Source organism: Xenopus laevis, chromosome 1L, assembly GCF_017654675.1.
Source record: "Xenopus laevis strain J_2021 chromosome 1L, Xenopus_laevis_v10.1, whole genome shotgun sequence".
Taxonomy (NCBI): Eukaryota; Metazoa; Chordata; class Amphibia; order Anura; family Pipidae; genus Xenopus; species Xenopus laevis.
The window spans coordinates 146472630-146498265 of NC_054371.1; the positions used below are offsets into that span (position 1 = coordinate 146472630).

Sequence of the window (25636 nt, forward strand, 5' to 3'; positions counted from 1 at the left end):
TTTGAGAAGGAGCTACTTACTACTATCCAGAGTAAATAAGAGTAAATAACCGTGGACTGGCATCTGGTAGTAAAATACCCATGGCAATTTCAGTATTGCAGCACAGAGGCGAGGAGTGAGGGTATGGTATCACTGAAGATCCTATTGTAGAGAAGTGTGTTTGCTGTGGAAGAGCTCTGTGTTAAGACCTGAGAAAAGTGGAGTATGATGAACCTGTGTGAAAAGTTGTGCCAGCAGCAAACCTGTTAATATGTTCAGCATATTTAGAGTTTTGTTTATTAAGTAACTGTAAACTGTGGAGTAAATCATATAGAGTGAAGTACACTCTTCAAAGCAATCAGTGTGTTCTAAAATAATACTGACCTGTAGTAGAAAGTTAAGGGTGCAAGAAAAAAATAATAAATAGATAAAATAATAGATCCTATATAGTCTTGCTGTAAATTTTTTGTATGCTTTTTGTCCTCATTATGCTTTCTTTATTAGCCTTACAACTTGAATACAGATCGTTGTTATTTTTAAAATGTCCTTCCGATTGTACACAGCACTGTACAAAGATTCAATAATACATAAGCAGCCTCATTTACTAACAGTGGGCAGTAAGTAACCCATAGCTAAAGTATTAACTGTGTTTCAACAGCTGCAGAAACAATAATAAAAATAAAAGTAATTGTTGTTATGGGTTACTACATTGGTGTAAACATGCCCACTTAAAGTAAACATGCCCACTTAAAGTTTTATTTAATCCACAAGGATCCCGGTTTTTTAGACTTAATATTGCTAGATACAATAGAAGAGAAACAATGAGTCTCCTAAGGGCAGAGACACACGCTCAGATTCGGGGAGATTAGTCGCCCAGCAACAAATCTCCTCTTCTTCAGGGTACCTAAATCTCCTGCAGGATGGCAATTGGTGCGCTTAATTTTCCGAAGTCACTTGAAGTTGCCTCACAAGGAAACTTCAGGCGACTTTGGAAAACGAAGCTATACGAGTGCCATTCCACCGGCGATTTACATTCTAGCCAGCGGGAGGCAGTTCGGGGAGATTAGTCACCCTGAAGAAGTCTAAATCTCCCCAAATCTGAGCATGTGTCTCTGCCCTTAAAAGCCGAGTCTCCTATGTCAAAAGGTTGTTAGGTAGTTTTAGAAAATGTGTATTGTATCTATAGTGTACTGTTAGTTTGAACTGTATGCAAATGTATTATGGGCTGTAATAAATTATTGCACTGGAATAAAGTAAAATAAAAATGAATAAATCTCACTACCTAGGTGTTGTATATCAATTTAGGCACTAACAGTGCAGGGTATTTTGAGACACAATTTTCCAATGACGTGTCAAATTTGCAAAATAAAAACACATGAACCATGTATACGCCTAGCACTATGTGGCTTTGCACAGTCAAGTAGTTCATAGTAGTAACTAATGAATTATTTTGTGGCAGCAATTTCTAGCATTCCATTATACAGACCTGATTAATACACCATACAGTCCCTTGCAGTGCTTTAGATTTCAGGGCATTTTAAGTTCACAGTCATTGCATGTGCTTAAAATTGTTAACAAGACACAGCTGTATAAAAAAAAAGCTTTTGGAAAAAGTGAGGCTTTTGATACTATTTTGGAACTCTGGCCAATGTATACATATAAAGAAAGCGCAACTGTATTTTGCAGCAAATAAGATTGCCTCTAAGGAATATATACATTCAATGTGTAGTAGCATCAAGGAAAAAGGAAATGTGCAAATAGGATTCTAATAGGGAATGTTGAAAAAAGTTCAATGACTACTAATCTGCTATTCATTGGACCAAAGCCCAGGCTTCAGAATATTCTATAGTCAATGTGACAGGAGGAAAATAATTATCAGCATACTGTGCTTGCACAGCATTTATGCCATTTGAAGTTAAAACAACGATCTGAATGCAGTGTTTACGTAGTGTCTATTCCAGTTAAAACGCAGGCTGGAACATTGTGCTTCCAAGTTCTCTGTCCAAGATGCCAGCTAAAACCATGAATATAACACTGGGCTGGCCAAAAGACATAGTCAATTCCAGTTAAAACAGTTATCAGAACTCTATGCTTGCATTGCGCCTTTGTGACTTCCAGTTTCAAATGAGATGGGAACACATTGCTGGAATAATGTGCATGTCACTTCCAATTCAAATGTAGATGAAAATAGCGTGGGTGTGCTTATACAATCTACATTCAGCTGAGATTACAATTTAGAACACTGTGTTTATACAGTAAGGTCACTAAATCATGTGATTTTTTTTTTTTAGATGTGTATTGCCCTGCCCGGACATATATTGGTAATATTGCCTGACATATGGAATAAATAAGCAGTAGCAGTGCAATACCAAGGACACGTGGTTGATATGTGTGTAAAATAGCATGCCACAAGAAAAATTCCACTTTCCTTTAGAACTTAAACATGTTTTTGACTGATAAAAACCATCAGCAAGAGGTTTGAGGATCAAGAAAAATTACTTTCGATCCATTACCTATACAGTATGTTTGGAAGCTGGTGTCCCAGAGCTATGATATATGTCTGTCATGGTCTTAATTAGGTTCCATTACAAGACCATTATTGGGCACCTATAAAAACACAGTTGGTTGAATCATAAATTAAGTTAAAGTATTCTTGGCCTGAACAGAAGGATACCATATGAGGGACCATGCATGGCCACCTTTGTATTGTTCTGTTCATTCCAGCTGACTGACTGGAATAGCAGGAAGCGAGCAGGTGCCAAAGAGCATAGGCGTCTCTTCACTTCCTTTCAGCCACCAGGGCCAATAAACTACAGTCAACTAGAAAACTAAAAATGCTGCTTGACACCAATTTTATTAATAGGGAAAAAGACATAAAAAAAATGGAGGGCCTGTAATTAATTTCAAGAAAAGGTGGTAACCCATCAAATAGGCATTTGCAGGATCATCAGTCATAGTATCTTCCAACTTTTTGGAAATAACAAAGAGAGACAAACAATTTGGTGCATGTGGCGCGGCAAATTTTGGTGACCACACCCCCTAATTACCATTTTAATTTTACAAAATTTGGCAGGTTATGAAAGTTTGAACATATTTCTGTGTTTTTCCCCCCCAGTTATTACAGTTTTGCTAATGAAGGTGAATTGCCCTTTAAAGGAAAACTATACCCCCCAAACAATGTAGGTCTCTATAAAAAGATATTTCATAAAACAGCTCATATGTAAAATCCTGCTTCATGTAAATAAACCATTTTCATAATAATATACTTTTCTAGTAGTATGTGCCATTGGGTAATCATAAATAGAAAATTGCCATTTTAAAAAATAAGGGCCGCCCCCTGGGATCGTAGGATTCACTGTACTCACAAATATACCAACAAACCATACATGTTAGGTCACATGAGCCAATTAACAGACAGAGTTGTGTCTTTTGCTTCCTCACTTCTTCCTGTTACAGTTAGAGTTGTAGTATTTCTGGTCAGGTGATCTCTGAGACAGCACACAGACCATCCCGAAATGGTGGCTCAAGGCAAGAGATGTAAAAGGGCAATATTTACTTAAATATATATTCCAGTTTGGTAAGATTCTTTAATATGCCACTTAATATGATATGAACTATCTGTTGCTTAAGTGTTCATTTTGGGGGTATAGTTTTCCTTTAAGCTGTGAGTCTAACTTTTCCCAAGGGACCTGTCATCTTATATTGTTACAATTGCTTATTTGCTTATCTCAAAATGGTTACAAAAGTAACTTATCTGAACCTCCAGGCTGTTCTGTGCTCTCTGCCAAAAGCCAATTAAGTTAGAAACATTGTTTCTCTTTTTAGCTGTTCAGTGCATAGAAAGGGAGGAACTCCACAGACGATTTTGGAGCGCGCAAAAACGCAGGCGTCAAATCGGATGCGACAAAAATAAGGTGAGTGATTGCATTGTCGGACGGTGTCGCAGCGTTGATCCGTCGCAACACGACTGTCAGATGCAGGATGCTGCAACACCATCCGACAATGCCATTACTTACCTTATTTCTGTCGCATCCTACGTGACAATGCCATTACTTACCTTATTTCTGTCGCATCCTACGCCGGATCGCGGAAATCATCCGTGTAATCCTACCCAAAATCGTGACTTTCCAGTACAAACGAGGGACTGCGAGTTGAGCTGCCAAAAGAGGGACGGTCCCGCTGAAAACTGGACAGTTGGGAAGTAATGGCCATACACGAACAGATGGTCGACATAAGAAACATGTCATATAAAGTAATAATCACTGAAAGCTAAATGAGAGGCAGAAGAGGAAGGCAAATAGTTAAAAAATGAAGACCAATTGAAACGTTGAGGACATCTGTAATACACTAAATCAGTGATCCCCAACCAGTAGCTCGTGAGCAACATGTTGCTCTCCAACCCCTTGGATGTTGCTCCCAGTGGCCTCAAAGTAGGCAATTATTTTTGAATTCCAGGCTTGGAAGTAAGTTTTAATTGCATAAAAACTAAGTATATTGCCAAGTAGAGCCTCCTGTAGGCTGCCAGTCCACATAGGAGCTACCAAATAGCCAATCACAGCCCTTATTTGGCACCCCAAGGGACTTTTTTATGCTTGTGTTGCTCCCCAACTCTTTTTACATTTGAATGTGGCTCGTGGGTAAAAAAGGTTGGGGATCCCTGCACTAAATTAATGGAAAGGTGAGCTGCACCTTTAAGACAGATATATACTTTTTTTTGGGCATAGGGGAAAGCCTGCCCTACACTTTGCAGCCAATACAGTGTAAGGGTTAAAGAAAATGAAACCAAACGAGTTAGTATTTACACAAAAAGCCGGCTTTTCTAACCATGACGTGTGACGAATGTGCGTTTGGGAAAGTGAAAGTAGAGCTGCTCGGGCTGTTTGGTGAATGTGCTGCTCCATAGCGACTTCTACTTGTTCTTCCCAATCCAAAAGACAGAGAGGGAAGTGGTTATATGAGTGCTTGCACACTGTCTGACCTGCAGTACAGCTGCTGCTGCTTTGTCTATGTACACTACATTTCCCACACGAGGTACGTTCGGCAGCTTTTATACAAACACGTGCGTTGCTGTGGGTGACACGTCTGTCTGACATTTCACTGCACTAAGTTTGCCAGCAAGTCTGAAAGCTTCCCCTGTCTTATGCCAGGCTTTGTCGTTGTAATCTATTGCTAACTGTAGATCTTTTGTTTTTAGATGAAATCATAGTTAGTGTTTGATGAAAATTGTTATCAGTTTCCGTACAGAAGTCAGCTCTATTAAAGGGTTTGTTAACTTTTAAATTAACTTTTAGTATGATGTAGATAGTGATATTCTGAGACAATTGCCAATTGGTTTTCATTTTTATTATTTGTGGTTTTTTTTTAGTTATTTAGCTTTTTATTCAACAGCTGGTTGCTAGGGTACAAATCGCCATAGCAATCATGCACTGCTTTGAATAAGAGACTGGAATGTGAATAGGAGAGGCCTGAATGGAAAGAGGAGTAATAAAAAGTAGCAATAACAATACATTTGTAGCTTTACAGAGCATTTGTTTATAGATGAGGTCAGTGACCCCCTTTTGAAAGCTGAATGGGTCAGAGGAAAAAGGCACATCGTTAAAATATGATTAAGAATAAATAATGAAGACCAATTCAAAAATTGCTTAGAAATGGACACTTTATAACATACCAAAAGCTAACTCAAAGGTGAACTACCCCTTTAATATAAAGCCTCCTGAGATCTCCGTCTGAACTCACTAACGATGCCCCATACTGATGCCACACACATACCCAGATCAACACGTGGAGGGAGTGCAAGCAGTTTGGTGCACTGTGCAGGTACTGGGCCAGATAGGACATGGCTATGCATTCATTTACACGGGGATGCTGTGCTAGGGAATCAGGAAGGATCTTGACAAAGAGGGGTTAGCAACACATTTAATAATAAAAATAAAGGAAGGTCACACAAAATGGAAAAATATCTAGTAGGTTCAGAACAAAAATAAGTGAAAAGCATGGAAAAATCAGAAGAGCTATGTCTATAGATTTAATCAGCGGGAATGTATTTGCTGGTCTCTAGAAGACTGCATTCATGCTTAAAGTGAAATGGAGGTATGATTAACCATACCCCTGGAGGTAATTCACAGTAAAACCCTGACACCCCAAATCCACTCTGAAATCTCCATACTTTATGGAAAGTTCAACCCCTTTTGGTACCAATGGAAGATATGCCACCCTTTTTCCTTCCTTTCATGTATGGTGAGCTGTTTTTACTCTGATTTTGTGTTCTCAAGTGGTTTAACCAAATACATTTTTTCCCATTCATAGTGCTGTATCATAAATGTTTTGTGCAAGGGCCTAGACCATTCACCAAATTCATCAAGTTAGCCTGCCTCAAACACCTCATTTTCTTTTGTAAATGCAGCTGGGAAATTAATATCCCTCTCCTGACACCCTGTAGAGTTGCCTAGGGCAACCAGCATATTTACAGGAAAACAATATTAAAGGGGTAGTTCACTTGTTTTCAGTTTGCTACTATTTTTGCTAATTTTTTAAAGATTTAAAGGCATCTTTTATTAAGGCCTGGTGCCACCCTCAATTGATGCATGGGCAGATGGCCTGCTGTACTGCTTATGCACATTAGTACATGATTTATGCTCTAGCTTTGTGTTTGTCTGTTGGGAAAGAGGTCAGATTGAATGCAGGGAGTGAGGTATATGATTTTGGGGGGATATTTAGCGTAATTAAGAAAAAATTTAAATATTTACTATGAAGGTATTTTTTGCGTGCTTTGAGAGACGATTTCCCACAAGTGAAAAAGCACCCTATGTGTAATTGCCCTAAGTTAGTCTGTGCCCACATACTGTAACTAGAGGGGGGCGGGCCCTGGCGCGGGACGTGCAGCCGCTCCCCGCTCCCCTCCGTACGGCCAGAAAAGGCCGCATTCGAACAGTGGCGCGAGCTGTCGGGGGGGGGGGCTGAGGGGGTGCGGCCCTGGCCCAATCGCACCCCCTGCAGTTACTGGAACAAAAAAACACACCATATCAAGGGAGAAAAATTACAGATACCTGTCCCTGTAGTTTAGGCAAAGAAATTTTCTTATCTGTAAGGGAAGTAAGAAAGCTTATTAGACACTTATTTTACAAGAAACAGGACAAATTAAACTCTCCATTTAATCCCCTCGGATATCTTGTTTGCAGTAACCAAATCCAATAACACTCTCTCTGTGAGAGTAGACGTTTTTTATCCTGTCCCTGTTTAGTTGTAATTTTTTCCAAGATTTGCCACCGGATTTGTGCCACCCGGTGCCCGTGTTCAAAAAAATGTTTGGCTAACATGGTCTTTTTTTATATTTTGTAACATCAGATTTAATCTTTGCATCTTCCCCAGTAATTGTAGGTGGATGATAATTACGTATGACAGATTTGTGTTCGTTTAGGCGGACTTTTATAGGGCGTGATATCTGTCCTACGTAAGCAAGTCCGCATGGGCATTTAATGCAGTAGATGACCTCATAACTGTCACATGTAAAAAACCCTTTTATTTTATGTTTTGTTCCTTGGTGGGGGTGGGTGACTGCATTACCTGGAATTATTCCGTTGCAGTGACCACAATTCCTACAGGGGAAGGTGCCAATGGAATGTTCAGTTAGGCGACTGGTATCAGATTGTTGATTTCTAGATTTAATTAGTTGGCCTACATTTTTCCCTCTCCTATATGAAAATAAAGGGGGGGCCTGAAACAAATGTCCGAATTTAGGATCAGATTTTAATATTCCCCAATGTTTGAGAATAATTCTTTTGCAAAAGTGGGAATTACTATCAAACGAACTGATAAAAGGAATTCTTTTGACTTTATCCCCCTGGCTGAATTGTTTTTTAACTAGTAGCTCACCCCTTGGGAATTTTCGTACTTCTTCTTTTTTTGTTTGTAGGTTTGCTCTGTCATAGCCGCGTTCTTTAAATTTGTTAAGCATTAATTCAGCTTGACTCGAGTATCATACAGATTATCAGAGGATGTAATACGTCGGCTATGACAGAGCAAACCTACAAAGAATTCCTTTTATCAGTTCGTTTGATAGTAATTCCCACTTTTGCAAAAGAATTATTCTCAAACATTGGGGAATATTAAAATCTGATCCTAAATTTGGACATTTGTTTCAGGCCCCCCCCTTTATTTTCATATAGAAAATGTAGGCCAACTAATTAAATCTAGAAATCAACAATCTGATACCAGTCGCCTAACTGAACATTCCATTGGCACCTTCCCCTGTAGGAATTGTGGTCACTGCAACGGAATAATTACAGGTAATGCAGTCACCCACCCCCACCAAGGAACAAAACATAAAATAAAAGGGTTTTTTACATGTGACAGTTATGAGGTCATCTACTGCATTAAATGCCCATGCGGACTTGCTTACGTAGGACAGACATCACGCCCTATAAAAGTCCGCCTAAACGAACACAAATCTGTCATACGTAATTATCATCCACCTACAATTACTGGGGAAAATGCAAAGATTAAATCTGATGTTACAAAATATAAAAAAGAGACCATGTTAGCCAAACATTTTTTTGAACATGGGCACCGGGTGGCACAAATCCGGTGGCAAATCTTGGAAAAAATTACAACTAAACAGGGACAGGATAAAAAAAGTCTACTCTCGCAGAGAGAGTGTTATTGGATTTGGTTACTGCAAACAAGATATCCGAGGGGATTAAATGGAGAGTTTAATTTGTCCTGTGTCTTGTAAAATAAGTGTCTAATAAGCTTTCTTACTTCCCTTACAGATAAGAAAATTTATTTGCCAAAACTACAGGGACAGGTATCTGTAATTTTTCTCCCTTGATATGTAGGGTAAGATTACTTTTTAACTTTTTTATCTTTGTATAGATTTTTTGTAACTTTTATCTTCCTCTTAGGTCAATTGCAACAATTGTTTCAATTGAGGTGTTCAACACTGGGACTTTGAATTTGCTGCTTTGTGTTATTAACATGGACTTAAAAGTACTGTGTTTTTTTCTATTTATACTGACACCCATGTACAATAATTGCGAAAAGAACCAAAATAATTTTATAATAATCTTTTTTCTGATATGAATTTATTCTACGTATCTTTGATAATTTGGTAATTTTTATAATGAAAAATCTTTTGTATGGAAATTGATTCTTCACATTTTTGCATAATGATGCACTAATTGGTTTGCCTTTATAATGTTCATCTGCACCTGTATGTAGTATGCTTGACAAAGGGGCGGAGCCCCAAAACATTGCACCACCGCAGTAAAAACTTTTGCAAGGGCTTGCCCTGCAGATACAAGTCTCGTGTGCTGGTGTGTTTATTTGTTCCAGTTACTGGGAGGTCACCGTATCCTCCATCCATTGAGCACCGAGCTAATCTATACATCTGCATAACGGGTGTGCGAGGGTCTACTCCAATCAAACCCCCTGTAGTTACGCCACTGATTCTACTTCTCTGCTTTAATAAACTCCTGGGTTGTATGTTTTGGGTCATCATGAAACGCCTGCCAATCAATTTGACTGCATTTAGCTGGATTTGAGCAGACAGTGTCTCTGAACACCTCAGAATTCATTTGGCTGCTTCTGTCCTGTGTCACATCATGGATAAACACTAGTGTCCCAGTGCCACTTGCAGCCATGCACGCCCAAGCCATCACACTGCCTCCGCCGTGTTTTACAGATGATGTGGTATGCTTTGGATCATGAGCTGTTCCACGCCTTCTCCATAGTTTTTTCTTGCCATCATTCTGGTAGAGGTTGATCTTGGTTTCATCTGTCCAAAGAATGTTTTCCCAGAACTGTGCTGGCTTTTTTTTTTAGCAAAGTCCAATCTAGTGTTTCTATTCTTGATGCTTATGAGTGGCTTGCACCTTGCAGTGCACCCTCTGTATTTACTTTCATGCAGTCTTCTCTTTATGGTAGACTTGGATATCAATATGCCTACCTCCTGGAGAGTGTTGTTCACTTGTTTGGCTGTTGTGAAGGGGTTTCTCTTCACCATGGAAATGATTCTGTGATCATCCACCACTGTTGTCTTCCGTGGACGTCCAGGTCTTTTTGCGTTGCTGAGTTCACCAGTGCTTTCTTTCTCAGGATGTACGAAACTGAAGCTTTTGCCTCTCCTAATATTGTAGCAATTTCTCCGATGGGTTTTTTCTGTTTTTGCTGCTTAAGGATGGCTTGTTTCACCTGCATGAGGGGGCTTTCTTTGACTGCATGTTGTCAGCAAAATCATAAACATACAAGCACCCCCCCCCTCAAATCAACTCCACGGCTTTTATCTGTTTAATTGATAATTAAATAACAGGAATTGCCCACACCTGCCCATGAAATACCCTTTGAGTCAATGGTCCAATTACTTTTGAGACCCTGAAATGAAGTGATTATGTTAAAAAAGGCTTTAGTTCCTCACATTTTTATGCAATCTTTTTGTTCAACCCACTAAATTAAAGATGAAAGTCTGCAATTCAACTGCATCTGAGTTGTTTCATTTCAAATTCACTGTGGTAATGTGCAGAACCAAAATTTGAAAAAAATTGTATGAAATATTTCTGTATATTGTATAAAATGTATGCGTTATATCTCTCCATGTGTGGTTTAGAGTTGCAGTCTGTTCTGATAGCTCCATATAGTTATATTGCTAATTTTGTGAATCTAAATTTTAGAAACAACATTTCTCATTTTGGCAGAGCTGTCAAACATCTGTTGATTTGCAGAATTTTGTGTGACCACATTCCCCACTAGCTAAATTATTTTAAGGTGTTAAGTAACTTGTTTTCCAATGACCATGATGTATATATATTAACATTGTTGTGCGGGGATACATTATTGTTAAATATAATAACTGTTTTATTTTGCTCAGAAGTGACTTTGCTGGGATGTTTTTAATGTGCAATTATTAATTTAAGGTTTTCTGTTTCCATAAATCTCCTCTTGTTTTCAAATGCTAAGGTGGAAAATGTTTATGGCTTGTTAACATATATAAAATGCCATCTTGATACAAGCACATCTGATAACTATTACCAATCTTCTACAAACATTTGTGCTTGATGAACCCATGACATACACTGTTAAGCTGAGGTGACAAAACAATATAAACTCTATGGTTTTGTGGCAGGACCTTTGGGAAATAATTTCTTTGGATGGACGATAATATTAGGCACGCATGATGTTTTTAATGTAATTTCATTTAAAATATAATGTTTATAAATTGTGCTCAGTGCTTTTTTTTTCGAATGTGTTATCACTCCAAATAAACAGTGTAACTATTAATAAAAATTATAATTAGCTATTTTGGTACATGAACACTAGAGGGCAGGGCAAATATATGTTGTGATGTAGCAGGACAAACCAAATATTGTTCATTATATGTGATCACATTTGCTTTGACTTTAAAAGTGGAATTTCCCTTTTTTGCCATGAACAGCACGTGTGAGAATAAAACAGGGGCTCTGCAAGTAATTGTATCTCTTATAATTTTTTAGTATAAATGTGATGCCATATTCATGTATAAAGTATAGAGCATTTCTTTTCAGTGTAATCCACATTTGTTTGTTAAGTTCACATGTTTCTTATTGTCCTGTTTGCCTCAAGAAATAGCAACCATAGATTGTTCGAGATTAAAACAATAGGCAAGCATTATGTTCAGTGCAAGCCCTGTTCATTGGACTGAAGTTGAACAAGATGTATACTGCCCCAGTTGGTTCAATGTGTTAATGAACTGTTATACCACAATATGAATTACTAGTTGTTTTTTTTTACATGAAGTACAGATTATTTCTAAAGACCTTTTTATGAACTGCTTGCTATACTTGTTTACATAAACATTTTTTTTGTGCTCCTAAACTAGATGCTTGCATAATTTATATTGTTACCCTAAATCTGTTATTTTTATCTGTTTAATTTGCTCGTAGACCAGATAATGTATATAATTCTGCTCATAACTCAATGAGATTGATGATGTTTCTCAGTTTAAGCTTATTTAAACCATTTCAGGATCTACAAATAGGCAAATTTATGATGGCTAGGGTGCATGTGCTGCTGGAGCACTAATGGACTTAAAAACCATGCACTTAGCACTTGTGCCCCGTTAATGGTCTGTGTTTCTTCCCTTGCAATGGGAAGAAAGCACCACTCTAGAACTTTATTTATGCACTTTCTCCTGGCTTCTAAATCACATGCAGTTTGGTGTATACCTATGTTTTGATATTTTTTATTTTTGATATTATAAAACGATTGTTCTGCCTATAGAGACTGTCTAGGGCAAAGATAAGAGAGCTCCCACTATGTACATTCAGAAAATTAAATTAGTATAGAGCAGTGGGCTCCACAGGTGTTTTTCGTCAGATTGGCGCGGTGACAAGTCAGATGCAGGCATCAACATATAATTGGACTGAACGAAAAGTCGCAGGTAAAAACTACACGATTAGACTGTCGGATGAAGACGCTGCTTTCTGTGTTCACATCCAACAGTCGTGTCGGATGTAATGTTGTTTTTACCTGCGACATTTCATTGAGTCCCATTATATTTTGACACCTGTGACTATATTTGACTTGTTGCCCCGTGCCAATCAGACAAAAAACGCCTGTGGAATTTTTTAAAGCGTGCGGTCGAGCGTAAAAACACCAATGAAACCACACGCCCATGATAATATGCACTTTTCAGACTGTAGTTTTATTTTCCCAACATGCATTTCTGTTTTTTTCTTGTTCTCCACAATTCCACTCTGAAGAATTTTAATAAACTTTTGTAAAGAAAAAAAGCCAAGCGGAAAAGCAATTTACATGCAAAATGTTGTCAGTAGGTAATTATGTCACCAGCATACAACGCTGCAAATACTGTATGTATATGTGCAATCTATCTTGGCAGAGTTTGGCCACCATATTGAAAATACGCTGCGTATTTCAGCGAAGTGTATTTCCAAACCTGTGGATTCCATAGAGTTTAGTAATATGGTGTTTCCTTGGCGTATTGATGTTTCTGCTGAAATAGGGCAATACAGGTTTTGTGTGGCGGATGTTGCCTCGCAAACACCCTGTAGGAATTGCTATAAAGCGTATTCCGTTATTTTTAGCAGGGCTTCATTTTGTGAGTATTTATGCTCAAATGTGCAGTTTTAAAAACGCTATGTAAAAACGTCTTATGTGAACTCGCCCTTAGGGATACTCACAATTCCAAAATGGATTTTACGGACACATGAGCGCTGATGGTTTTGTTAACAAGCCGAAACCATTGATTGATGTGTTATATTTAATACCTTGCATATTCGTTCATCCTGGGGACTGATTTGAAAAGTAAGCTGTTGATATGCAAACTTTGTATGTCTAAACATGTCTTTCTATTTAAAGTACTTAAAGCAAAATATGTTGACAGACATTCTATCAGCGTAGCAGTACTTGAAAAGGTGTAACTTGTTTGGCATAGTTCAAATTGCAAATGATTGTTTTGTACCTTTGTAATAAAATATGATGAGAGATTTATAAATATCAGTTTATAGTGCATATGCTTATAGCAAATGGACTTCTTAAGAAATTATATTAAAAGGCACAGAAAGGTAAACATTTTTTTAATGTTTGGTGCAAATTGTTAGTTTGTGAACAAGCAATAAATCTGAAAGGTCAATTATTTGTGATTGGTGACATGATGCTGAAATCTTCCTATAACTTATATGAATGTGACAGTATGATTTAGTAAAAGGGAATACAACAATATTCCTGTAATCTAAATTTACTTAACCCCAACACTTCAATATTGCTTAACTTCAAGATGGTACGGCACAATCATTCAATAACTTGGAAGCACTTTACTGCTTCCAGCCAGATTGCTCTCCCCTTTTTTTACCAGGTCAGAATGTCCACAGCTATAAGTAGGCTGTGGGTGGTTTATAGAGGGCAGAATCATGCAGGCCTGTTTTTAGAATCTGGCTTATGCCCAGTCTTTTACATGATAAATTTTAAAATCATTCTCTATAAAAGGGCCCTAAACTGTGGGGCTTTATGCTAGGAGAGCCAAAAATAGTGGATTGGCGCCCACCCTGAAGACCAGTTAGTATGATATTTGGGTGATCCCAGCACCTACAAATAAAATATTTTGTCAGCAATAATCATGTTTTTTTAAGTAATAATTTTAGACGAAAGAGAACCATTCCAGTATTTTGCCCTCCATTGATAAACCCATTATATTTAAAATAGCTTATCTCTTAAACAAAGCAGGCTTAGGGCTATGGCTCACATGGAGCTTTTCACCCAGCATTATTCTTTGCATTAATTTTTTTCATTGTTACTCAGATGATTTCTCCATTTTATAATTTCTCTTCTCAACTATACTGTTAATTTGTTGTCCTTGTTTCCCCTTACATATTTATTTATCTCCCCTTAATTCTCCCTTCTCCATTTTCTATTTCATTTCTGTTTTTTTCTTTACTCAATCTACTCAGTTGCTGCTTACTATTCTAGTCAGCTAAAAAGGTTTCTTTTGTGTGACTTAGCACTTATGGTGAACTGTATGGTCAATATATTGTCCTGAGCTGAGTGCAAGGCCTGGGAGGAAGTGTAGGGGGAGATCAGAGCAGAAATATATAGAGCAGAAGAATGTGGGGGCTCTGAAGGATAGCATTAGAATTTTATTCTTAATGCACCACTTGACTGGGAGCCAGGAGAGAGACTTTAGTTGTGAGATAGTCAAGAGAAATTTAGATGCAGGTGAGATGATGTGGGCAGCAGCAGTATCGATAGAAAGCAGTGAGTGGAGATGAGATTCTGTGATACCAACTAGTAATATAGTGCAATAGTGGAGAGTATAACTTTGAGCATTTTATATAAGCACATGACAAAACCATGGGTTACAAACGTATGGTTTATACCAGTGCTACTGAACTTCTTGTGGTACAATGTACAATTCATTAACTGACCTACAGTATAATAAAAGTAATGGTGACATTAAAAGAAGTCTATGAAACCATGAAGAAATGGCTCCAAAAAGAAAAAAGATACCCACCCTGTCTTGGGAGGCTGGATGTAGTGTCATTGTTGACTGTAATGTTAAATCAAGAAAGGTTGCCATGGTTTATGTGAGAATATAAATTATACCGTCTTGGACATGCTAAGTTTCAGGTTGCGAGCAGCCATCCAAGATGCTACTGCAGTAATTCATTGCATGATTTTCACCTGAATTGCAGTGCTTAGATCATGGCAGGAACAGAAGATCTGTGCGTCATCTGAGTGAAGAATGCGATGTGAAAAATGTGATGAAGAGAGAGAGAGAAAAGAAGAGGCCACAAGGCAGACCCTTGGAGCACTCCAACCTATAAATCTAAAGGTGTGTTTAGAGTGATAGGATTGCAACCATGATAGAGCAAAACCACAGATCAACGAGTTTGAGTGTAGAATAGTTAAGAAGGATTCAAAACTCATTATAAAGGAAGATGCCAATGTGGAAAATGAGAGGGCTGAAGACTTATGGGTTGAAAGTTTCACAGGTTGTAAATGAATTGTAGGGCATATGCTATAGACCCCCTCACATATGTTCGAGGGAAGTCACAATAATGGGGGATTTTAAATACTCATAAACAGTACGTCCATGGCATATGCAATAGTGATAATAGTGTTATCTCATTTAATGTTTATTTCAAACATCAAATATACACTAACTTATAAAATTTCAGCAACATGAATGTGAGCCACTTCATTACATAGATTTGGATGTAAGGATTTCTGCTAAAACAGACATGTTTGTTATTTAAAGTGGACCTGTCACCCAGACACAAAATCTGTATAATAAAAGTCCTTTTCAAATTAAACATGAAATCCAATTTCTATTTTTTATTAAAGCCTTCATAGCTGTTGTAAGCTCATTTAAAAATTTCAGCTGTCAATCAAATATTGTCTGCCCCTCCTCTATATCTAGGCATAGAGGCGGAGCAGACAATTATTTTCACTTTCCATTCAGTACTTCCTAAATGTCACTGCTCTCCCCACATCCCCCCTAGCTCTCTTCACCATTTAATTGTGTAGTCAGGGCATGGGGATGGACATTGGGTCCCCCATTCTGGTGCACAAAGAAGATTCTGAGATAATGGAATGTGATAAAATAGGATTTTGAATAATGTTTTTGGGTGACGGGTCCCCTTTAAAATAAAATTTAAACAATAAACCTATCTGGCTTAACTCTAAAGAAAGGAAGATATGCTTCTTTTAAAGAATATAATTCAACAAATGTAAAAAAAGAAATCAGGATAGCAAAAAGAAACTAGGAAAATGAGGAACTGATTGCATTACTGCATTGAGGTAAAGCGTACTCCCAAATATTTCAATATTATAAACGTGATAAAAACATGCAGGGTAAACAGTGGTTCCATTAAAATGAAAATAATTAAAATGAAGATTTGTTGAGCATTACATTCAAAATTATGTTCTGGAAAAAGTCACTTAAGGAGAGATATGATAACTATGTATAAATATATAAGGAGAATGTATAATAAAAAATATTTAAATTGCATTCTCAAAAACACCAACTTACAAGCCAAGTAAAAGCAGAGTAATTTTTTTTTATCTAAATAACATGTCAACAGAAGTCATAATGTGTTTTGTGCTTACATGACACTTCATAATAGGCCTATTGTTGTTTCCACGCTTTTCTGCTCCCCCTTACTGGAAGGTTTGGGGCTTGGTGCCAAACCTTCAATGAGCTTTACTGATTTACAGACTTGGGGTCTCTATTTTGGATGTGACTATATAAAAAGCTCTCATGCTTTATTCATGAGTAGAAAAATACAAAAAGGGGGAGTTGGGGGAGCACTCCAAGTCTAATTAAAAACATATAAATACAATGGAAGTGCGACTGATTTGGCCAAATTATCTACAAGCAAACAAAAAAGAGGCGATTGATCAACGCTTACTCCCTGGTCCCCAGTTTTATAAGCAATTTAGTATCTATGCAAGTGCATGTATTTTCAAAAGCAGGAGTTTTTAGTTACAAAGTTATGATTCTAAAATTGGTAAGCCAGCATGCCAAGTCAAGGCAAACCCCATATGGTGGTCCCAAACTATTTAGCCTCAGTCATAGCATTCATAGACTGGCACCTCCCTGCATGAAGCCATATAAGTATAGTGTGGCTCCATTTCTTTGACAAAAGTCAAAAATAAAAATTAAGGTAATATATAATGAATAAGTACAAAATTTAAAAATGCAAAACATATTTTGGAAGATGGTCTCTTAGCAGGGTAACCCCGAGTCCAAGGATTTGCCAAATTTTTGGGAAAATACAAAACACTCAGATGTGGTTAGAGGTCATCCAGTAGTAAAGCAATAGCCAAGGTATTTTTATAAAAGTAAAAAAATCTTTTTAAGGAAATATGTAAGCCTGACGCATTTCATGCCTGATAAAATCTATCTGTTCTTTTTGGATATTTGAATATTTTCCAAAGACCTTGTGTTTGCTGTCAAAAGGTTCATTATGCAGAATGCTAATGCTTTATTTTTGTTGCTATTACGAAGTAATGATATACCTTGAGTATTTAACTATAAGCTTGAAAAATCTTCCCAGGCAATCTCCAAGGAATACTTAAAATGCACTTCTAGTAAATTGGCTCATTTTCTCATAATTTACTAGAAGTGGTGATTTGAGAGCTGTCTTATTGTAAAAAGTATATAAATCCCACAAGTAGAATTACACTGCAGGCACTAAAATATGAATTTCTAAAAAGAATGACGTGCTTGAAATGACTTTGCTGCCATTTGCTACTATAAAGCAAATATTTATTGTTTTAGGAGTTTGTTACTGAAACATTGGAGGATAAAATAGAATAATAGCATTTTAATATTATATGATATGTAAACAGTATACATTTGGCCCTTTTCAGTCATAAAATGCATCCTTTGGTTTTGGCCAGCATTATATATTTAATATGTAATGCTTCATTAAAAGAAGGAAAATTGGTTTTGTCACTATTCTGATGTTGATAGCTGAAATGTTTTGATCATCTTTATAAGTACATTTATTACTCAAAGCACTTGGGTGGGTATTTTCAGCTAATTGTATTGTTAAAGGAGAAGGAAAGCTACTGAGGCATTTTATTGCCAATAGATTAGCTTCAATAGTGCAAGCTAGAATGCTATATTTATTCTGTAGAACATTTTACCATACCTGAGTAAAAAGCTCTAGAATCTCTCTGTTTAGGATAGCAGCTGCAGTATTAGCTTGGTGTGACATCACTTCCTGTCTGAGTCTCTCCCTGCTCACTTATAACTCTGGGCTCAGATTACAGCAGAAAGTACTTCTACTACTTTCCCACTCTCTGTTGGAGTTCCTCAAGGCTCTGTTCTTGGCCCCCTGCTGTTCTCGCTCTATACAACTTCACTAGGGAAACTCATTCAGTCATTTGGACTTCAGTATCACCTTTATGCTGATGACACCCAGCTCTACTTGTCTACTCCTGATCTTTCTAATTCTGTCCTTTCCCAAGTCATAGACTGTCTCTCTGCTGTCTCCTCCTAGATGTCACAGCGCCACCTGAAACTGAACCTTTCTAAAACAGAACTCATCATATTTCCTCCAAGATCTTCCCCTGTCCCTCAGATATCACTCACCGTAAACAACACCACCTTTCATTCCACCACACAGGCACGCTGCCTAGGAGTCATCTTAGACTCTCATCTGTCTTTTTCACCACACATTCAAACACTTGCAAAATCTTGCAGTATTCAACTGCGCAACATTGCTCGAATACGACCCTATCTCAGTTCAGAATCAACTAAAACACTGATTCAGTCTCTCATCATCTCCCGCCTTGATTACTGCAACTTACTCCTCACAGGTATTCCAACAAGTCACCTTTCACAACTCCAATCTATTCTAAATGCGGCCGCTAGACTCATTCATCTAGCTCGCCGCTCAACATCAGCTGCTCCCATATGTATGTCCCTTCACTGGCTCCCAATCTCTTCTAGAATCAAATTCAAATTACTTACACTCACATTCAAGGCCCTTAATAATGAAACCCCTCCCTATATTTCATCTCTAATCTCCAAATACACTCCTTCACGAAACCTACGCTCTGCTTCTGATCTTCGCCTCACTTCTCCTCTGGTCACTTCTGCCCATTCTCGTCTACAAGACTTCTCTCGGGCTTCTGCTTTTCTCTGGAACTCTCTGCCACAAGCTGTCAGACTTTCTCCTTCCTTCCAAACTTTCAAGCGCTCCTTAAAGACCCATCTGTTTAAAGAGGCCTATTCAATGTACCTTAATTAATCTGTATCAAAAATGACAAAGTGTTTATACAATCCTAATGTCTCAATTGTACCCTAACCTTTTAGTTTGTAAACCCTATTGTACTCTGTAATCCTTGTCTGTTATCCACCATTTATTCCCTGTTTGCTATAACTGCAGTAAAGCACTGCGTATCTTGACAGCGCTATATAAATAAATGATGATGATGATGATGATGAAGAGGAGCAAACTGAGCATGCTCACCCTGGGGCAAGGAGGTTTAAGCTGAAGGTAGGAAGTCTGATACAGAAGCCCATGTGTACACAATAGAAGGAAAGAAATGCTGTGTTAATTTTGACAGAGGACTTGGAGCAGCATTACTCTTAAGGGTTTACTGGTATATTTATATAGACCTTTCATATAAGGCTTACTTAGTTTTAACCTTTCCTTCTACTTTAATTCTACTTAGCACCAAGACAGTCAGCAATTATTGAGCAAACACAATCAAAATAAAATATTTAAGAATGTGAAGGGGCCTTATCTCTATTTTCTTGGTGTTAAACGTGTAATGTTATCTGTTAGACATAATACAGGGTGGAGCCCTAAATGAGAGAACAGACTCAAAAGTCAACTCCATACTTAGTAATTCTATCCAGGGATCTATGATTCAGAAAAGGAATAACCTTCTCTAAGCATAGACTAGCCTAACAGTTAAATCAAAAGAAAAAGGCTCTAGGAAATTAAAACGGTTGTTCACCTTTACCTTAATGTTAATATATTAACGATTGGCTAATTCTAAGAAACTTTTACATTGGTCTTCATTTATTTTTATAGTGTTTGAATTATTTGCCTTCTTCTTCTGACTATTTCCAGCTTTCAAATTGGGGTCACTGACCACATCTAAAACAAATGCTCTGTAAGGCTAGAAATGTATTGGTATTGCTATTTTTTATTACTAAGATTTTTATACATGCTCCCTCCTATTCATAGTTCAGTCCCTTATTCAAATCAATGCATGGCTTCGAGGGTAATTTGAACCCTAGATATAAGCTGCTGAATAAAAGCTAAATAACTCAAAAACAGATAATACAAATGAAATCCAGTTGCAAATTGTCTCAGAATATCACTCTCTAGTCTACATCATATTAAAGGTTAATTTAATGGTGAACAACCCCTTTAAATGCAGAAAACTCACCAAATCAAGGTAGTAGTCCAGGTGCATCAGCCCCACATTAATACGAGTAAGAAAAAAAAATGACATAAAGCAACAAAGAATGGGTTCATGGGCACTCAAAGATACCATGTAGGCCACCCAATCAAAACCTCTTTTATTACAACATCATCTTTATTAGCCTCACACCTTAAACTCTAGTGTTTTTGCACATACATTCTATTTATTTGGGGAAATAAAACTGAAATGTTCTGTATCCTCTATGTATACACCCTCCTGCTTATGTTTCCATTTAGTACTCACATTAAAATTGGGAATTATGTTTTTGAAAGTTGGGGATGCATAACATTAGATATGTGTACCAGGGAATATGTGTGTCCTTATATACATTTGTGTTTATTTGATGTAGGGGGGAGAGATTGGTTTGGGGGCAAAGGGATATTTTTTCATGAATATTAATACAGGTATGGGACCTGTCATCCAGAATGCTCGGGACCTGGGGTCTTCTGGATAATAGATCTTTCTGTAATTAGTCTACTAGAAAATCATGTAATACACCCAATATGCTATTTTTTCTTCCAATAAGGACTAATAAGGTACTGTTTTATTATTACAGAGAAAAAGGAAATCCTTTTTAAAAAATTTATGGGAGACAACCTTTTCCTTTAATTCGGAGCTTTCTGAAGAACAGGTTTCCAGATAACGGGTCCCATACCTGTACACTCTATATTTCTTTTTATTAAGTATTCCTTCATAATAAAAAAAACTCAATGATAATTAAGGAAGAGTATTATTGCAAATAATTATTTGCTCACAAATTTGGAAAACCTTACTGTTTAAACCTTTGTTCAGTCAACTGCACCGGCCTGTGGTTATACCGGTGAGCACCACTGAGCGATCCTCTTCTTTTTTCTTCAAATTTCCCAGGGCAAGCACATGTGCCGTTGAACAAAATAGCCGACTTTTTAGTTAAAGTACGGCTTTTCGTTCTACTGCTTAACATTAGAAAATATGTGCACCGGGGAATTTTCGTTTCTCCGGCGCAGCTGCATGAAGAAAGAAGAAGCCGGAAGAAGATCTCTCCGTGGTGCTCGCTGGTATAACTCTGGGCCGGTGCAGTTTTCTGCTGATAGGATCACTGGCCTGGGGTTTCAGGTAAGTCAATACAATCACTTGGGGGTGCCTAACATTTGGCACCCACAAGTGCACAAAGCATTTCCTTCTCCTTTAATGGCAAGGAACAAGCAAAGGAAAGATTTATAAGCTGGTAGCGGTAGGAAACCTTTTGGAAGGGTTAATAAAGGATAAGATACTGGACTTCATAGCAAATCATAATACTATGAGTTTGTGCCAGCATGGTTTTATGTGTAATAGATCTTGCCAGACTAACTTAATTTCTTTTTATGAGATGGTAAGTAGAGACCTCGATTCTGGGATGGCAGTGGATGTGATTTACTTAGACTTTGCTAAAGCATTTGATACAGTGCCACACAAAAGGTTACTGGTTAAATTAAGGAATGTTGGCCTGGAACATAGTATTTGTACCTGGATAGAGAACTGGCTAAAAGATAGACTACAAAGAGTGGTGGTAAATGGAACATTTTATAATTGGACCAGTGTTGTTAGTGGAGTACCGCAGGGCTCTGTACTAGGTCCCTTGCTTTTCAACTTGTTTATTAATGACCTGGAGGTGGGCATTGAAAGTATTGTTTCTATTTTTGCAGATGATACTAAATTGTGCAGAACTATAGGTTCCAGGCAGGATGCTGCCACTTTGCAGAGTGATCTGTCTAAGTTGGAAAACTGGGCAGCAAACTGGAAAATGAGGTTCAATGTTGATAAATGCAAGGTTATGCACTTTGGCAAAAATAATATAAATGCAAGTTATACATTAAATGGCAGTGTGTTGGGAGTTTCCTTAAATGAGAAGGATCTAGGGGTCTTTGTAGATAACACGTTGTCTAATTCTGGGCAGTGTCATTCTGTGGCTACTAAAGCAAATAAAGTTCTGTCTTGCATAAAAAAGGGCATTAACTCAAGGGATGACAACATAATTATGCCTCTTTATAGGTCCCTGGTGAGGCCTCATCTGGAGTATGCAGTTCAGTTTTGGACTCCAGTCCTTAAGAAGGATATAAATGAGCTGGAGAGAGTGCAGAGACGTGCAACTAAATTGGTTAGAGGTGTGGAAGACTTAAATTATGAGGGTAGACTGTCAAAGTTGGGGTTGTTTTCTCTGGAAAAAAGGCGATTGCAAGGGGACATGAGATGATTACACTTTACAAGTACATTAGAGGACATTATAGGCAAATAGCAGGGGACCTTTTTACCCATAAAGTGGATCACCGTACCAGAGGCCACCCCTTTAGACTAGAAGAAAAGAACTTTCATTTGAAGCAGAGTAGGGGGTTCTTCACAGTCAGGACAGTGAGGTTGTGGAATGCACTGCCGGGTGATGTTTGGTATATAGAGTTTAATTAAAAAGTAGAGAGGGTTGTGTGTATGGATGCTGGGTTTTCATTTGGAGGGGTGGAACTTGATGGAGTTTGTCTTTTTTCAACCCAATTTAACTGTGTGACTATGTAACTATGTAAGCTGGACATCTTACTGAACATACAATCTGCAAAGATAGTTTGAAATCTTGTGTGTTTACATACCCAAATAGCATACTTAATAGGGAAAAATGTACCAAGATGGGCATAGATAGAAAGTAGTATGTAATGTACAGGTATGGGATCCGTTATCTAGAAACCCATTATCCAGAAAGCTCCGAATTATGGGATGGTCATCTCCCATAGACTCCATTTTATCCAAATTTGTTAAAATTGTTTCCTTTTTCTCTGTAATAATAAAACCGTACCTTGTACTTGATCTGAACTAATATTAAATAAACCCAATAAGCTGGTTCTGCTTCCAGTAAGGATTAATTATGTTTACATTTTTTTAGTAGACTTAAGGTATGAAGATCCAAATTACAGAAAGATCCGTTATCTGGAAAATCCCAGGTCCCGAGCATTCTGGATAACAGGTCCTATATATAACTGTCCTCTTTATAATGTAATTTCACTATAATATATTCATAAATAATATTTTGCAGTGCAGTGCTCTACTTCAGTTGTACCTCATCAATTGTAAAGCAATTGTATAAAAAAAATGTTTTTAACTTTCTTAATATATTTTTAAAAATGACTAATTACTAATTTATTTTTATACAAAATTCCTTTTCAGTGCCTACTGTTCCTTGAAGAGATTAACCCAGAAGAAATCTCCTGAGTATATAGTAATGCTCATCATACTGTAGTCAGAATATTTTCTATATTAAGAATGGCAACCTGTGCAGAGGATTTGCCACTAATGGCCAACACTAGCCATGTTCTTGTAAAACACTATGGACTGGATCTTGATGTATGTTTTGACACTCAAACTATCCGGGGCAGCATTGTTTTGTTCCTGGAACCTAACACCGGAAATAATGATGGAGGCCCAGTCGTTGAAGAAGACTGCCAATCACAACTGTCAAAACACTGTCGGAACGATGAGACACATGACATTAACCAGACGTGTGTGTTACCTGTAAGAACCTGCTCATCAAACTCTGGAAACAAAGACTCTGCTGTCTGTGTTATAGGTGAAAGAGATACTTCTCCGAAGTGTGATCACCATGGCAACAGGAAGCAGGCTTCTGGGATTACTAGTTCAGAGAACTGCTGTGACAGAGGGAATCATGGGAGTGAGGATTTTGTTCTGGTGTTGGACTGCTGTGATTTATCTGTGTTAAAGGTCGAAGAGGTGGATGTCACTGCTGTGTTAGGTACTGAAAAATGTATGAGCTCTTCTCAGGAAATTGGTAATTCTAAAGAGCATTTAAGTCTCAGTGCTTGTATTCTATCTGAAATTGAAGCTTTACCTGAAAGCCAATGGAAACAGCAGCTATTTAATTATACTAAGTGTAGCAGGGCACCTGGATGTGGAGATCTTATGTTCATCACTGACACATGGAGCCTGAGAATTAACAAAACAGGAATAAAGATGCCAGCCAACTTCCCCTCTGTGATAAGGATATGGTACCAAACAACAACAAATGGGAGTTCAGTGAAGTGGACCAAAGACCAAAGTGGAAGGTTAGTATCTGGGGTAGAAAAAAATGAAATACCCGTCTACTGTCACGTTCCAGAGATACAAGTTTGAGTTATGTAATAAGAGTGGATCTAATTTCCATTAAGACACGGTAAATATGTCGGGCATCCTTTTCAAGCTTTACTTAAAATCTGGATCACTGCAAAGAAGGTCAGATTAATAGCACTTTGGACTCTAACAGGATTACATCTCTAAGCTTGGATCAAAGGCACTCATTTGCCAAGTCTTTCTATTCAGGAGAAGCAGTTTTCCAGATAACTAGAGCAGGAAGTGTAAGTCACAGTGCAGCTGTCTACTGCGGGTTTACACTGTGAGATGATCTGACCCATTTAATGAGACCTAAAATGGATATTTGTTTGTGGTCCTTGTCGCTCCATTTTGTCGCTTTATTTATATTCATATTGGTCGGCGTTTGCTTTTAAAGTGGACCTGTCACCCAGACACAAAAATCTGTATAATAAAAGTCCTTTTCAAATTAAACTTGAAATCCAATTTCTATTTTTTATGAAAGCATTCATAGCTCTTGTAAACTCATTTAAAAATCTCAGCTGTCATTCAAATATTGTCTGCCACTCCTCTATGCCCGTGGCATAGAGGCGGGGCAGACAATTACTTTCCCTTTCCATTCAACACTTCCTAGATGTCACTGCTCTCCAGACATTCCCCCATTCTCTTTACCATTTAATTGTGTAACCAGTGCATGGGGATGGACATCAGGTCTCCCATTCTGGTGCACAAACAATATTTTGAGATGATGCAAGGCTTGCCTTAATAACAGTGTGCACAAAATGGCTCCTGCATGCTTACTATAATTATGAATTCCCAGACTGAAGGAAACAAGATTCAAATAATTTATATAGTGTAATTAAAGTTCATTTTGCTTGACTAATGTGATAAAATAGGATTTTGAATAATTCTTTTGGGTGACGGGTCCCCTTTACCTATAATAGTCCTAAGAAACCCTTGAAATGTTTTCACCACATTTCTTTATAAAGTGTGGGTTGGCCTTGTTTGCTCAGGTTTGTAGTGAGTGAGTATAGCATTAGCAGATAACTGATTGCTATAAATTTCATATATTAATCCTTTTCTCTGCAATAGCTTTTTCACTCTTTCAATAGTTGAAGTATGAATAGGTAAATAATTA

At 37.6% G+C, this 25636-nt stretch overlaps 2 protein-coding genes across 2 annotated transcripts in view; both read left to right on the forward strand.

The window, feature by feature from the left end:
* Window positions 1-4814: 4814 nt before the first annotated feature.
* LOC121394205 (aminopeptidase O-like) overlaps window positions 4815-25636 on the forward strand; it is a 235151-nt gene continuing 214329 nt past the window's right edge. Inside the window, exon 1 of the mRNA XM_041564512.1 lies at window positions 4815-5010. Coding sequence (XP_041420446.1) covers window positions 4934-5010 — 77 coding nt within the window. The 5' untranslated portion in view covers window positions 4815-4933. The remainder of the gene's footprint in view (window positions 5011-25636) is intronic.
* On the forward strand, window positions 4831-24972 carry aopep.L (aminopeptidase O (putative) L homeolog). The gene is given in 3 exon segments (NM_001090091.1): window positions 4831-5010; window positions 15156-15295; window positions 23584-24972. A coding segment is annotated over 1 exon segment (864 nt). The 5' UTR covers window positions 4831-5010; window positions 15156-15295; window positions 23584-23679; the 3' UTR covers window positions 24544-24972.